This window comes from Podarcis pityusensis, assembly GCF_964106645.2.
Source record: "Podarcis pityusensis genome assembly, chromosome: 4".
NCBI lineage: Eukaryota > Metazoa > Chordata > Lepidosauria > Squamata > Lacertidae > Podarcis > Podarcis pityusensis.
Window position 1 is genome coordinate 9,503,100 of NC_138027.1, and position 13,996 is coordinate 9,517,095.

General features: G+C 48.0%; 1 protein-coding gene across 1 annotated transcript in view; it reads left to right on the forward strand.

The window, feature by feature from the left end:
- CAPN5 (calpain 5) overlaps positions 1 to 13,996 on the forward strand; it is a 97,003-nt gene that overhangs the window by 15,695 nt on the left and 67,312 nt on the right. Inside the window, exon 2 of the mRNA XM_081002125.1 lies at positions 8,067 to 8,243. Coding sequence (XP_080858251.1) covers positions 8,082 to 8,243 — 162 coding nt within the window. The 5' untranslated portion in view covers positions 8,067 to 8,081. The remainder of the gene's footprint in view (positions 1 to 8,066; positions 8,244 to 13,996) is intronic.

The following is a 13,996-nucleotide window of genomic DNA, read 5'->3' on the forward strand; positions in this document are numbered from 1 at the left end:
TCGAACTGCTAGGTTGGCAGGAGCAGGGACCGAGCAACGGGAGCTCACCCCGTTGCGGGGATTCGAACCGCCGACCTTCTGATCGGCAAGTCCTAGGCTCTGTGGTTTAACCCTCAGCGACACCCGCGCTGAAAAACGTTGCTCTTTCCACTTTATCTATCCTCTGTGTGTCAAGTTTATTTTTTGGGAGTTTCTGCCGGGCTGAAACTTCTCGGTTTTTTTCTCTGGGCACACCAATTTGCTCCGGCATGTGTGGGAACTGCAATTGTGAGTGCCTCAAAATATTGCAACAAACCTCTGTTTTGCATCTAGCCTTAGGTTACCAGACAGTCCCCGGATTTCCAAATTAGTCCCCATACAAAATCCATTGAAGTTGAAAATAATAATAATAATAATAATTTATCATTTATACCCCGTCCACCTGGTATAGTGTCCCCGGATTCATTGAACAAAATCTGGTAACCTTAATCTAGCGAGTCTGTTGGTGGAAGTTAGCCATTGTTTCCCAAACTCTGCTCAAAAACCAAACTAACCTAAAGCGCTACTTTAGAAGTTGGGGGAGAATTTTTCAGCTTTCCATCAGTCTTTCCTGAGACTTATCTGATGAAGTTTATCTTTCTCCCATCACTACGAATTACGACATGTTTTTAGCAACCGAGAGGCTTTGGCTATTAGCTTCTGTGTGTATATGTGTGCTTTGCTCTGTTTGGAAACAGGGCGCTGTGAGTTTGTTCAGTGCTGTTCTTATTGATCTGGAAACACCCTGAGTTCGGGGTGTGCTCTTAAAAAAGATAGCATTTCCCATGAACAAGTGGAAGAATGCAGTGACTCAGTGCGGTCCTGTGTTTTACAGCGTGGGAGGGAAGAGGGCACACAGAGAACCTGTCCCTCTTGTGTACACTGTAGGTTTCCATCTTTGTTGACCTGTGTTTGACTAGGAGGAGGGAATGGGGAGCCTCCAGGCAGTCTCTGCTTTTCTGTAGATCGGAACGGCAATATTTGCAGCCGGGGCTGAGCGAATGAACAAATAAATGATTGAAATCTCCCTCCCAACACTTTCTTATGGCGTAAAGAAATACAAGCCTACTGTGGAGAGAAAGGGCTAGATGTGGGGCTTGTTAGCTACGAGCTAAATTCAGCCAGCAAATACTAATACTAATACCAATAATCTTTTTTCATGTTTATATGCTCAATTTGGATCCAGTCTAGAGTCATATTCTAGCCATGATGGATGGATATTCTCTCTTTTTTTCTACATAATTTTTGTAAAATTTTCTGCTTTTTACATCCTTAAGATATCAGTGATGTCCCTTCTTCTACAGTGGTACCTCTGCTTAAGAACCTAATTCGTTCCGGAGGTCCGTTCTTAACCTGAAACTGTTCTTAACCTGAGGTACCACTTTAGCTAGTGGGGCCTTCCGCTGCTGCCGCGCCGCCACCACGCGATTTCTGTTCTCATCCTGAAGCAAAGTTCTTAACCTGAGGTACTATTTCTGGGTTAGCAGAGTCTGTAACCTGAAGCATCTATAACCCGATGTAGTTGCTTTGGAAGACGATCATCAGGCATCCGCACAACATGACCAGTCCAACGAAGTTGATGTTGAAGAATCATTGCTTCGACATGAGTGATCATTAATGAGCAGCTCCAGCATCTCTGAGTATGCTATGTCTACCCACTATTTAACAGTACTATTTCTGGGTTAGCGGAGTCTGTAACCTGAAGCATCTGTAACCTGAAGCGTCTGTAACGCGAGGTACCACTGTATTTCCATGGTTCATTTTACATATCACAAATCCCTGCATATTTTACAAAAACCATACCATTCAGTATTCCATCACTGCATCCATCAAAACTTGTTCACACTGTTGAATTTACCTTAATGCTGCCAGCGTTTTCAGCCGTACACAATTATTTCCCATGTACTCAATAAACGGTTTCCAATCTTCTTTAACCATACGGTGTTCTTGTTCTCTTATTCTATATGTTAAGCCTGCGAGTTGGGCATATGGCTATTCTCTACCCTTCACTGTTGGACAAAGTCTGCCTCTGAATACCAGTTGCCTGGGAATTGTGGTTGGGGAGACGGCTGCTTTGTTCAGCTCCTGCTTTTGGGGTTTTGCACAGGGATCTGGAGGACCAGTGTGAGAACAGGGTGCTGGGCTGGGGAGGCCATTGGCCGGATCCAGTACAGCCAGCTCCCCTAATGTCCTCGTGACCTGAACATACTCTGGGGTTGCGGCGCTCATCTCGCTTTACTGGCCGAGGGAGCCGGCGTACAGCTTCCGGGTCATGTGGCCAGCATGACCAAGCCACTTCTGGCGAACCAGAGCAGCACACGGAAACGCCGTTTACCTTCCCACTGGAATGGTACCTATTGATCTACTTGAACTTCGAACTGCTAGGTTGGCAGGAGCAGGGACCGAGCAACGGGAGCTCACCCCGTTGCAGGGATTCGAACCGCCGACCTTCTGATCGGCAAGTCCTAGGCTCTGTGGTTTAACCCACAGCGCCACCCGCGTCCCAGTGCTTGGGCTTATTCACCTGCAAATTCCAGCTGCCGTTTTCTGCGGCCACCATTGTAGGTCAATGGCCTTTCATAGAAGCAAAAGTTTCCCAAGCCCTGAAACCTTGAGAAATGGAGAAGACGCTGGAGGCCTCATTGCTTGATTGGATCAAGACTCCTTCTTGCTCAATATTCTGTGGTAGGCAGGCAGTGTGGCCATCGAGGTTCCTCTTTGGGGAATGTGTTCATTTATTTTTCTTCCGCCGTGAGCTTGTACTGCTGTGATGAGTGCAAGTGCAAAAATGTATACTCTTTTATTTTTGCAAATTGGGGATTCTGCTCTGGCAGTTGCAGTATTCACATGACCGGGAGCCTGAATAAAATATCCGGCCAAGGTTTCAAACTTTCCAGTTGTAACAATCTGCATTCACTTAAACTGTTGCACTGGGCTTCAGCAGCAGCCAGCGGTTTTATCCGAGGCTTTGGCGCAAACATTTATGCTGTTCTCTTGGGCCTGTTATGAACCTTTTTGGATTAGCTGGCTGGGGCTTGCACGGTCTCTCGAATTTGCAATTCATGCCCCCCTCCCACCCCTGCTTTGTGAAGCAGAAAGACATACAATGAGGACTTTTCATGTCTGCAAATGGAAGGCTGATGAAAACTGCAGCTTATTTCTATGGAAATGAATAGAAAAATGAATAACTTTCATAGTCCTCCATATAACCAATTCTTTTATATTTAGAGGACATCTAATTCTTAAGGCAGGATATTCACAGAAGACAGTAGGCTGGTTTGCTTCAAATTAATACGAGATTCCTTGCAAAACCCCTCGCTTTCTTGTCCTGAGTCAACCCCCAAACCTCTTCAGGTATCAATTCTTACTTTTCTCCATCTAAGCTCATGCCTGCATCTTGACTGCTTGTTACCACTTTGTACCATAGCTGTCAACTTACAGATTTGAAAATAAGGGACCAGCAGCCTCGAAAATAAGGGATCAGCAGCCAAAATAAGGGATTTTCCAAGCACAGCTTTGTTCAACTTCTGAGCCCCTCCAAGCCAAAGGCAGAAAGCCCAGCCAGCAGCCAAACGAAGCCTCAAGCGGTGGTTCCCACAGTGCAGCAACCCGGCAAAGGGGATGCAGCAAGGAAAACCACCGTCACCTCTCCGCTGGGAAGCGCTGAGCAAAGGCGAGTCCCCAGGCAATGCAGCCGATTTGATTGGCACAAGGCATGCAAGCTCCACCCCCCAATCGTTCTTAGATTCCTTATTGGGTGAGCAACGCAGCCAAGCAACACAGTTGGAGCCTCCCTCCTCCCTGGCCGGCAGGGAGGGAGGGAGAGGAGCTGCTTCCTTTGAAACCCGGGAAATTTAAGGGACATCATCAATAAGGGACAACAGCAGGACACAGCGCTGGGATAAGGGACTTTCCCGCCAAATAAGGGACGGCTGACAGCTATGCTTTGTGCTTCAAAACAGGGCACAATTTTTTATTCTTGCACCAGAGCCTTGCAAATTGCAGGTGGACTGTCAATGTCATTCCAGTCTGTGTGATTTTTAAGGTGCTGGGCAGATTGCACAGTCCAAATTTGTTGGCCAAATTAACATTAACAAGAAAGAAAAGCAGAAAATGCACCATGGTGGGGGGGGGGGACAATATTAACTATATAGTTTGGAAAGCTGTATGTTTGGGCAGAATCCATCAGTGGAAACCTTGCGCAAGAGGAATAATATTGTTTTGGGTGGAAGATGGACTGCAGCAGAACAGAAACAGTGCTGCTTGAGATTACTGTGGGATGAAATGGAAAATGATGCCTTCTTATATCCCTAGATGTGGGTACCCCATGGTTTTGCCCTCTGTGAGGATGAGCTAGCAATAAATCACGCAAAGTGAAGCTGGTTCTTTATTAACAGCTACAGGATCTGCTCAGGAGTGCTAGGCCTAGTGAGCACATCACCTTTTCCTGGTAGATCTTGTCCCTATGAGACAGCTGCAGAGGCTGAAGGTCCCAAACTTCCCACAGCTCCCTAAGTCTCCTCCTCCCCCAGGTCCTTTTGAGACTGCGCCTGCTTGCAGCCAACCTCTTCTCCCCCCTCTTCATACCTCTCCTGGTCCCGGGAGACCAAGGGTGAAGGGAGCTTGTTGCAGCAGGAGGGGGAGACTTCCTGGCGTCTTCACCGGCCTGACTTATCTCTGCCTCTTGGTCCTCCTCCTCTTCAGCCTCTGCTTCTGTCTCTGCTTCTAGACTTCTCTCTGCCACAGACTTACCCCGCTCACTAAACCCTGTTCCTTCCGGCACCTCCTCCTCTCAATCTTCTCCCTCTGACCACTCAGCGTGGTCCCACCACCACTCCCCAGGCCCTGGGCCTTTCTCCCTTGGGGGCTCCCCAGCTGGTGCCTCCCACCATCCCTCTGTGTCCAAACCGGTCCGTGACACCCTCTGTGCTCCCAAAGCCATTTTTCTGCCCCTCGCAAGGGGAAGGATGCTTCCCCATCACCAGTTTGGGAACAAGATCAGATTGGTCACCTTCTGTGTCCAGGGCGGCTGTCTACCAACTCCATCTGGTCTGCAGGCCGAGACCCTACCTGCCCGCAGAGTGTCTCTCCAGAGTGGTGCATGCTTTAGTTATCTCCCGCTTGGACTACTTCAACATGCTCTACGTGGGTTTACCTTTGAAGGTGACCCGGAAACTACAACTAATCCAGAATGTGGCAGCTAGACTGGTGACTGGGAGTGGCCGCCGAGACCACATAACACTGGTCCTGAAAGACCTTCATTGGCTCCCAGTACGTTTCCGAGCACAATTCAAAGTGTTGGTGCTGACCTTGAAAGCCCTAAACGGCCTCGGCCCAGTAGACCTGAAGGAACGTCTCCATCCCCATCGTTCAGCCCAGACACTGAAATCCAGCTCTGAGGGCCTTCTGGTGGTCTCGCTGTGAAAAGTGAGGTTACAGGGAACCAGGCAGAGGGCCTTCTCGGTGGTGGCGCCCGCCCTGTGGAACACCCTCCCATCAGATGTCAAGGAAATAAGCAACTACAGTGGTACCTTGGGTTACATACGCTTCAGGTTACATACGCTTCAGGTTACATACGCTTCAGGTTACAGACTCCACCAACCCAGAAATATTACCTCGGGTTAAGAACTTTGCTTCAGGATGAGAACAGAAATCGTGCAGTGGCGGCGCAGTGGCAGCAGGAGGCCCCATTAGCTAAAGTGGTGCTTCAGGTTAAGAACAGACCTCCAGAACGAATTAAGTTCTTAACCTGAGGCACCACTGTATCTGACTTTTAGAAGACACCTGAAGGCAGCTCTGTTTAGGGAAGTTTTTAATGTTTGATGTTTTATCGCTTTATTCTTATTCTTATTATGTTGGGAGCCTCTCAGAGTGCCTGGGGAAACCCAACCAGATGGGTGGGGCATAAATAAATTATTATTATTATTATTATTATTATTATTATTGTTATTGTTATTGTTATTAGAATGAGGGGAGGGGACCATCTTCCCCATTGCCTCGGGCAGCAAAATTTCAGGGTCAGTCCAAGCATTTGAACTGGAAGTGATGTCTTTGCATTGTGCATGCAAAAAGCAGCAGCAGCAGCAGCAGCAGCAACAGGAGGTCAAACAGAGCCTGGACTTTTGGTCCTACTGATGGAGAAATCACAGGTCTTCCGATTTCCTCTGGGCTGGGTAAAGCCATTTCTGTGTCTGCAAATTCCAGCTGCTCTTGAGAGAAAGTAATTAATCAGGAAGTCCTTGGCTCGGATCCAGGAGGCCTTTTTAATTAAAAGGGGGGGGGGGAGAGCAGCTTGTTCAAGAAGCGCTGCTAAATCTTAGTGTCATCCTTGCAGAGCAGAATATCTACATCTGTGGGGCACAGAGGGGCATTTTGCTCTTTCAGCGGGACTTGCCAACATCTGGCATTTTTGCCTCTTTGCACCGAAGGCTCTTGTATCTGTGTAAAAACAAGCCTCCTCCCGATTTTGACTCTGGTCTCACTCACCAGAGGCATGTGGCCCTCCAAATATTATTCAGAGAGGAACGCAGGCTTTCTCCATCCCTGCTTTAGTGTTAGTGAGTCATCGGGGTGTCTAAGAAACCGTTTGCAGTGCCTGTCAGTGGGGGAAATGGGATGAAACAACCCTCTGCACTTACACAGAGGCAGAGTCAATATTGCTGTGCCTCCGGGAAAATTCATTTACATGTTTGGCACTGGTTTGGAGTGAATCGGGCAATGTCGGGTTTTGGAGGGATACCCATGGCCCCCAGTTTGAGGATCAAGAACTCAGTTTGTTGGCAGAGGTTTAAAGACTGTCTCAAGGCAAATCTTAAAAAATGTAGTACGGTGGTACCTCTGGATGCGGACAGGATCCGTTCCGGAGGCCCGTTCGCATCCTGAGTAGAATGCAACCCACAACTGCGTGGGTCACGATTCGCTGTGTCTGCGCATGCGCGTGACGTCATTTTGAGCGTCTGTGCATGAGTGAGCGGTGAAACCCGGAAGTAACACGTTCCGTTACTTCTGGGTTGCCGCGGAGCGTAACCTGAAAATGCAAGGTATGACTGTACAGTGGTACCTCGGGTTACAGACGCTTCAGGTTACAGACTCTGCTAACCCAGAAATAGTACCTTGGGTTAAGAACTTTGCTTCAGGATGAGAACAGAAATCGTGCTCCGGTGGCGCGGCAGCAGGAGGAGGCCCCATTAGCTAAAGTGGTGCTTCAGGTTAAGAACAGTTTCAGGTTAAGAACGGACCTCCAGAATGAATTAAGTTCTTAACCCGAGGTACCACTGTATAAACACTGACAACTGGGAAACACTGGCCTCCGAGCGCTCCAGTTGGAGAACAGCCTTTCCCAAAGGTGTCATGGGCTTTGAAGACACTCGAACTCAGGATGCAAGGGCGAAACGTGCTAAGAGGAAGGCATGCCTTCTCTTGGAGGCCCCCCAAAAAATTTAAAGGGAAAAACAACAACTGGGTGTACATTTCCAAAATACAAATAAAATGAAACCTACATCCAGCAACAGTGCTTTTCGTTGTGTAGGTTCCTATGATGTAAGTCATGGGCCCCCAGTCACTTTAAGTTAGAGCTTAATAATAATTTCACTATTAATATAGTAAAGGTAAAGGTACTCCTTCCCCTAACGGGCCAGTCGTGTCCGACTCTAGGGTTGTGCGCCCATCTCACTTAAGAGGCCGGGGGCCAGCGCTGTCCGGAGACACTTCCGGGTCACGTGGCCAGCGTGACTAAGCCGCTTCTGGCGAACCAGAGCAGCGCAGAGAAACGCCGTTTACCTTCCCACCGGAGTGGTACCTATTTATCTACTTGCACTTTGACGTGCTTTCAAACTGCTAGGTTGGCAGGAGCAGGGACCGAGCAACGGGAGCTCACCCCGTCGCGGGGATTCGAACCGCCAACCTTCTGATTGGCAAGCCCTAGGCTCTGTGGTTTAACCCACAGCACCACCCGCGTCCCTTCAATAGCAATAGCTTAGGGCCTCATCAAACCTAAATCTGGCCCTGCCCGTCTCTCACGTGGTACCCCTCTTCCTTCTGTCCTGCAGAGGCTGCCGGGAACAATGTTCTCGTCCGTAAAGCCATATGAGAACCAGCGCTATGCTGCCTTGAAGAAAGACTGCCAAAGGAGGAAAATCCTCTTTGAGGACCCCTTGTTCCCGGCCAACGATGACTCCCTCTTCTACAAGTCGCGAATTCAAGGTGTGCAATGGAAACGGCCAAAGGTAAGGCGAAGCTTTGCGGGGATGCTTTTAAAAGGAAATGGGTATAACATTGAATATGATGCTTGGGTGAAATTGTGGGATGAAGGCTTAAAATTTATGGCGTGTACTACTTTGAAAATGATGTACCGCTGGTATTTAACACCTGTCAAGCTAGCAAAAATGTACAGAATGAGTGTAAAGTGAAGGATGGAGATTTCTACCACATGTGGTGGACATGTGAGAAAATGGAAAAATTACCCACAAAAGAAGAATGGAGGATGAAATTGATGGACTATGCAGAATTGGATAAACTAACCGGAAGAATTCGAAACCTGCGGGACCAGAGATTCACAGAAGACTGGTGTAAATTTACAGACTATTTGAAAAGTAATTGTGATGACCAGATTACGTTTGTAGGTTTGCAAGAAGTTTTGTGAGGTAAATTATTTGAATTATTGCAAAAATGGTTAAAGAGGTGGATTGTGAGTTAAGATAATTAAAGGCAATAGGAATTTAAGAAATGCAGAAGAAATGATAAAAATGGTGGATCATCAGAGGGGCTGATGGAAGTCCAAAAAGACTGTATAAGATGTGAAGTTCTGTGGAATGTATAATAATTGGTATGTTGAAAATAATAAAAATTATACATATATATAAAAAAGAAAGTCTGTGTGCAAGAGATACGGTAATACTCTGGGCGCTCCTGCTTAGTGGGCCTGATCCTTACCTCCCTTACTCCTTGTGGGAGAGGTTTGGCATGTTGGTCCCCTGGCATCGCAGCAACATTAGGTGATGACGGTGGGGACTTCCAAGCTGCCGCCTTCAAAGCTGGTGCAAAGCCATAAAGGCCAACATGGCAGATAATTTGTCAGAAAGGTACAGTGGGCTCTGCAGTCAGTGTTAGAAACTCAAGTGTATAATCTAATCGCCAAATGGCTCCTTAAAACTAGGCTGCGGTCACCACAATGTCTAGAGGGTGGCAGCCCCCAATGGAATTTTTTAATTTTATTTATTATTATTATTATTATTATTATTATTATTATTATTATTATTACATAATTCCATTTCTATACTGCTTAATATAAATAATGATATAATAATAATATAAATATAGTACCTCACGTTACGGAACCCTCTGGTTATATAAACTTCAGGATGCGAACGCAGCAAACCCGGAAATATTTTTTCGGGTTTCGCCACACGTGCATGCGCAGAACAGGCACCTCCAGTTGCAAATTCCTCGGGATCTGTCCGGAGCTCCGGAATGGATCCCACAACCGGAGCTACCATTGTATAAATATAAATATATTATTTATACCCCACCCATCTGGCTGGGTTTCTCCAGCCACTCTGGGCAGCTCCCAACAGAATATTAAAAACATGATAAAACATCAAACATTAAAAACTTCCTAGTTCAGACCCCTACAGTAGCTTTAGACAAGCCGTCGTTCTTTTGACCTCAGTCTTGCCACCTGCAGTATGGGGTGGCAGCACTGACCTAGCATGGACGGCTGGTTGGACGTATTACTGACAACACATATGAATGTCTTCTGGCATTTTGCTGTGTGCTATAGGGTTCTTCAGCCATCTTGCCTCTCCACCACATGGATATGATGATGGATCCTGACCATAGGGCAGCTTCCCTTAACCTGGCTAGGTATTTTGGAATACAGCTTCCTTCATCCCTGACCATTGCCCATGCTGGCTGTGGCTGATGGGAATTGTAGTCCCTAATATCTGCAGGGTAAAGGTAAAGGGACCCTTGACCATTAGGTCCAGTCGTGGCCGACTCTGGGGTTGTGGCGCTCATCTCGCTTTATTGGCCGAGGGAGCCAGCGTACAGCTTCCTGGTCATGTGGCCAGCATGACTAAGCCGCTTCTGGCGAACCAGAGCAGCGCACGGAAATGCCGTTTACCTTCCCGCCGGAGCAGTATCTATTTATCTACTTGCACTTTTAGCATGCTTTCGAACTGCTAGGTTGGCAGGAGCTGGAACCGAGCAACAGGAGCTCACCCCATCACGGGGATTTGAACCGCCGACCTTCTGATCGGCAAGTCCTAGGCTCTGTGGTTTAACCCACAGCGCCACCCGCGTCCCTTAATATCTCCAGGGTACCAAGCGGGAAAAGATTGCTTCTCCAGGCAGTCTCTTAGGCCTAATAGCGAAACAGTACAAAACAATTGCTCACATTACGTTTTCCTAGGATGGGTCATTTTGGCACCAATTGGGTGTCTCTAAATGAGCTTAGTGCGTTAATTTGATTTCTGAATTGATGTGCTTTCCGGCAAACTGCATAAACGTGCATTTCTCAGGAGAGACGCTCTTTCCTTCCTCCTCCCCCTCCTGTTGCCTCAGCTGCAAAATTCACCCAGACGAACAAAGCACTTGAATCTCAAGAAGGACAAGGCAATAATTGTCTGCTTTGGTCAAGGGTGGGAGAGGGAGCACGGAGGGAAGTGGAAGCTGGAGCAGATGGAGTCACTTTTGCCTCATTGTTGACTGGTGCGTCAGAGCGTTTCCCATGGCTGTGAAGAAACCCTTTTTCTTCTCTCAAGGATGGTTTTCGTTTCGGAGTTTCCCCCCGCCGTTGGGGCTCCCCGTGCCACTGTGGACGTTGCCAGAGTCTTGGAAAGGGTTCAGAGAGAGAGCCATAGCAAAAGAGAGGCCAAGGACTGCCTCCTGGTATTCTGGACTACATCTCCCATCATCCACAGCTGGCAGAACTGACCGATGGGAGTTGTAGTACAGAAACCTGTTCCCCAGTGTTGATGTGGGGAGCTGCTGGCCAAGAAGAGAAAAATAAACGAGGAGATAAAAAGCGCTACGTGTTAGGGCCTTTTTCAACCTGTGGGTCCCCAGATGTTGTTGAACTACAACTCCCATCACCCCTAGCTAGCAAGGCCAGAGCTCAGGGATGATGGGAGTTGTAGTCCAACAACATCTGGGGACCCACAGGTTGAGAACCACTGTTTAGGCCAAAGAAAAGACGATTATTATTGGAGGTGGGGCAAGATTAAAAATGACGACAGTTCTGAAATATTAAGGATATCTGGGAAGGCAGGAGGGCAAAATGAAGCCAAATTTCTTAGGACAACGTGGTCCCCTGTCTTTTTCGCAACATGTTGAAGAAGCTTAGGAACGTGTGGCGCTTTAACTCCCTCACGACTCTGTGAGGTAGATCACGCCAAGAGACAGTGACCAACGGCAAGGTGATTTTTGAACCCGGTTTTCCGAGTCTCTGGGCTACTCACTGCACTGTAAGGGCTAGGATAATTTGTGGCATTTCTGGGGCTATGGATGTTTTGCTTTCAGAAACTGGCACGCAGGAGCAGAGTGCCTCTGGGCATGTGTTGAGACTGGGAAGGCAGCGCACTCCTGCTGAGGTTCCCCCGTGACTGGTATTGAGAAAGATGAGAAACAGAGGCCGCTGTGAGAACAGGCCTCTGGAGTAGATTAGCCACCACAGACTGTTCTTAAAATGCAAAAAAGGGGGGGGGGGATAAAGATGAACAGAATCACGAGGTTTCGCGGCAGAAAGACCATTAGCAGAAGCCCTCTTCGTGCAGTATCTTCGACGGGATCGCTGAATTTTTCGAGCTCATACCAGCACTTTGATAAAGGAAAGCTGGTTCCAGCGATAGTTCTGAACGTATCGTTAAAGTAGCGCGTTTTCCGCTCCAGCATTGATAACACTGGCATTGATAACAGTGGCAAGCGCCTTTCTCTCTTAACCTCTTTAATTAATCTTCCAGGGTCAGTTGTGCAGCGCGAGGTCTCTCAACGAAAGGACATGAACTGCTTTTAGTCGTTCCTAGGAAATCTCTCCCCCCTCCCCGCACCTCCCATAGCTTTGAAAAGCTTGCACAATGACAAATGTCCTTAGCTCTTCCCCGCAGGGCGAAAGCAAGCGTTGTTTTTTGTTGTTGTTGTTTTGGTCAGCCGAGGTTCTGAGAATTGTGTAGGCTCCACGTTCTCAGGTATGTTGGAAATCCCGTTTGACCTGCAGCAGAAGGAGTGGGCAGAATCAACTGGCCCTTGTGGGAGCTACATGCCACATTCCCACCAGAAAATCCTTATTTCTGGCCATATGTGTGTTTTGGGGCTGGAGGAGACTCTTGAGAGTCCCATGGACTGCAAGAAGATCCAACCTATCCATTCTGAAGGAAATCAGCCCTGAGTGCTCACTGGAAGGACAGGTCCTGAAGCTGAGGCTCCAAGACTTTGGCCACCTCATGAGAAGAGAAGACTCCCTGGAAAAGACCCTGATGTTGGGAAAGATGGAGGGCGCAAGGAGAAGGGGACAATAGAGGACGAGATGGTTGGACAGTGTTCTTGAAGCTACCAGCATGAGTTTGACCAAACTGCGGGAGGCAGTGGAAGACAGGAGTGCCTGGCGTGCTCTGGTCCATGGGGTCACAAAGAGTCGGACACGACTAAACAACAACAGTGTGTTTTGGTTGCTTTCGTCGTCCTTATATCATCACTAGTTGGTTGGCGTCCGTCTGCCTCGGGCGACAGTGGAGTGTGCGGTTACTGGTGAAGTCAAACCGTTGGAGAGTTGCAGTGCCTGCTGTGGCTGCAGAGACCGACACAGGAGAGACATGTTTTGTTGCAGCTGGGGCAGAGGAAGGCGTCTGCTTTTGCTGCCGCAGATGCACCAAGCCATTTCTTCTCCCTACGCTTTCTCCCAGTGGCCGTTCCTCCTCTGGTCACTGCTGTGGTCATCTGCAACTGATTTCCACAAGGAAGCACTGATGTTTCCAGCCTTTGTGTCACGTTTTCAGGCATCTTTTTAACACAGAGTTGGTCTAGCCCAGTGGTTTTCAACCCTGGGGTGCCTTGAATGGTGTTCAGGGGTGCCATAGGAAATTCTAGCCTCTGTCCTTTGCTCTTTCCTGCCCTCCTTGATGTCCTCTCATGTCTCTGTCTCCCAAACACAGCAGAGGTTATATTTTCTGAGACTCCTCCGGAAAAACAATCTCTCAAAGGACCTGTTGATGGCATTTTACCATTGCACTGTGGAGAGTGTACTAACATGGTCTGTGTGTGTGGTTTGGGAGCTGCACAGCCAGGGAAAAAACAACGCTGTCCAGGGTTGTAAAGACTGCGGGGAGAATAATTGGGTTCACTCTTCCCACCTTGGATCAAATCTATGCTTCCAGGTGCCATAAGAAAGCGGCAGAGATAGCGTAGGATAGTGCGCACCCCGGAAATGATCTCTTTCAGCTTCTGCCTTCTGGAAGAAGGTACAGGGTTATAAAGGCCAGGACTAGCCGCCTGAGAAACAGTTTCTACGCAAATGCAATTCTGGTTCTAAACGCAGCATAAGGGGTCTCTATAGTATAGTGTATTTTAAAATGGGGTTTCAGAGTTTTTAGGGGTTTTAGAATGTTTTATGTAGTTTTTATGTAGTTTTTCAATTTCATTGTTCTGCATGGGACATTGACAATAAAGATATCGTAATCGTAAACAGCTGTTGGTTGCAGCAGCCCTGGCTATAAGCTCCCTAGGCAAATGGTGCCTTTGGAAAGCGCCTCTCTTGGGGGCAGGAGGGGGGCAGCTCAGAGATCGGGGTGGCATGGGTATGTGGAGGTTGTCTGTTAGCTCAGCTTACCTAGTGACCTCCAGCGGTTGCAGACTGCACCTTCAAGCAGCGCTCGTGTTTTACACGCTGACGATCCCAGGTTCAAATCCTGAAGCCCACCTGCTCCACACCTGAAATTTGATGTGAGGGTCAGGTTTGGGGCACACACTATTGTGGCTATGAAGGAAC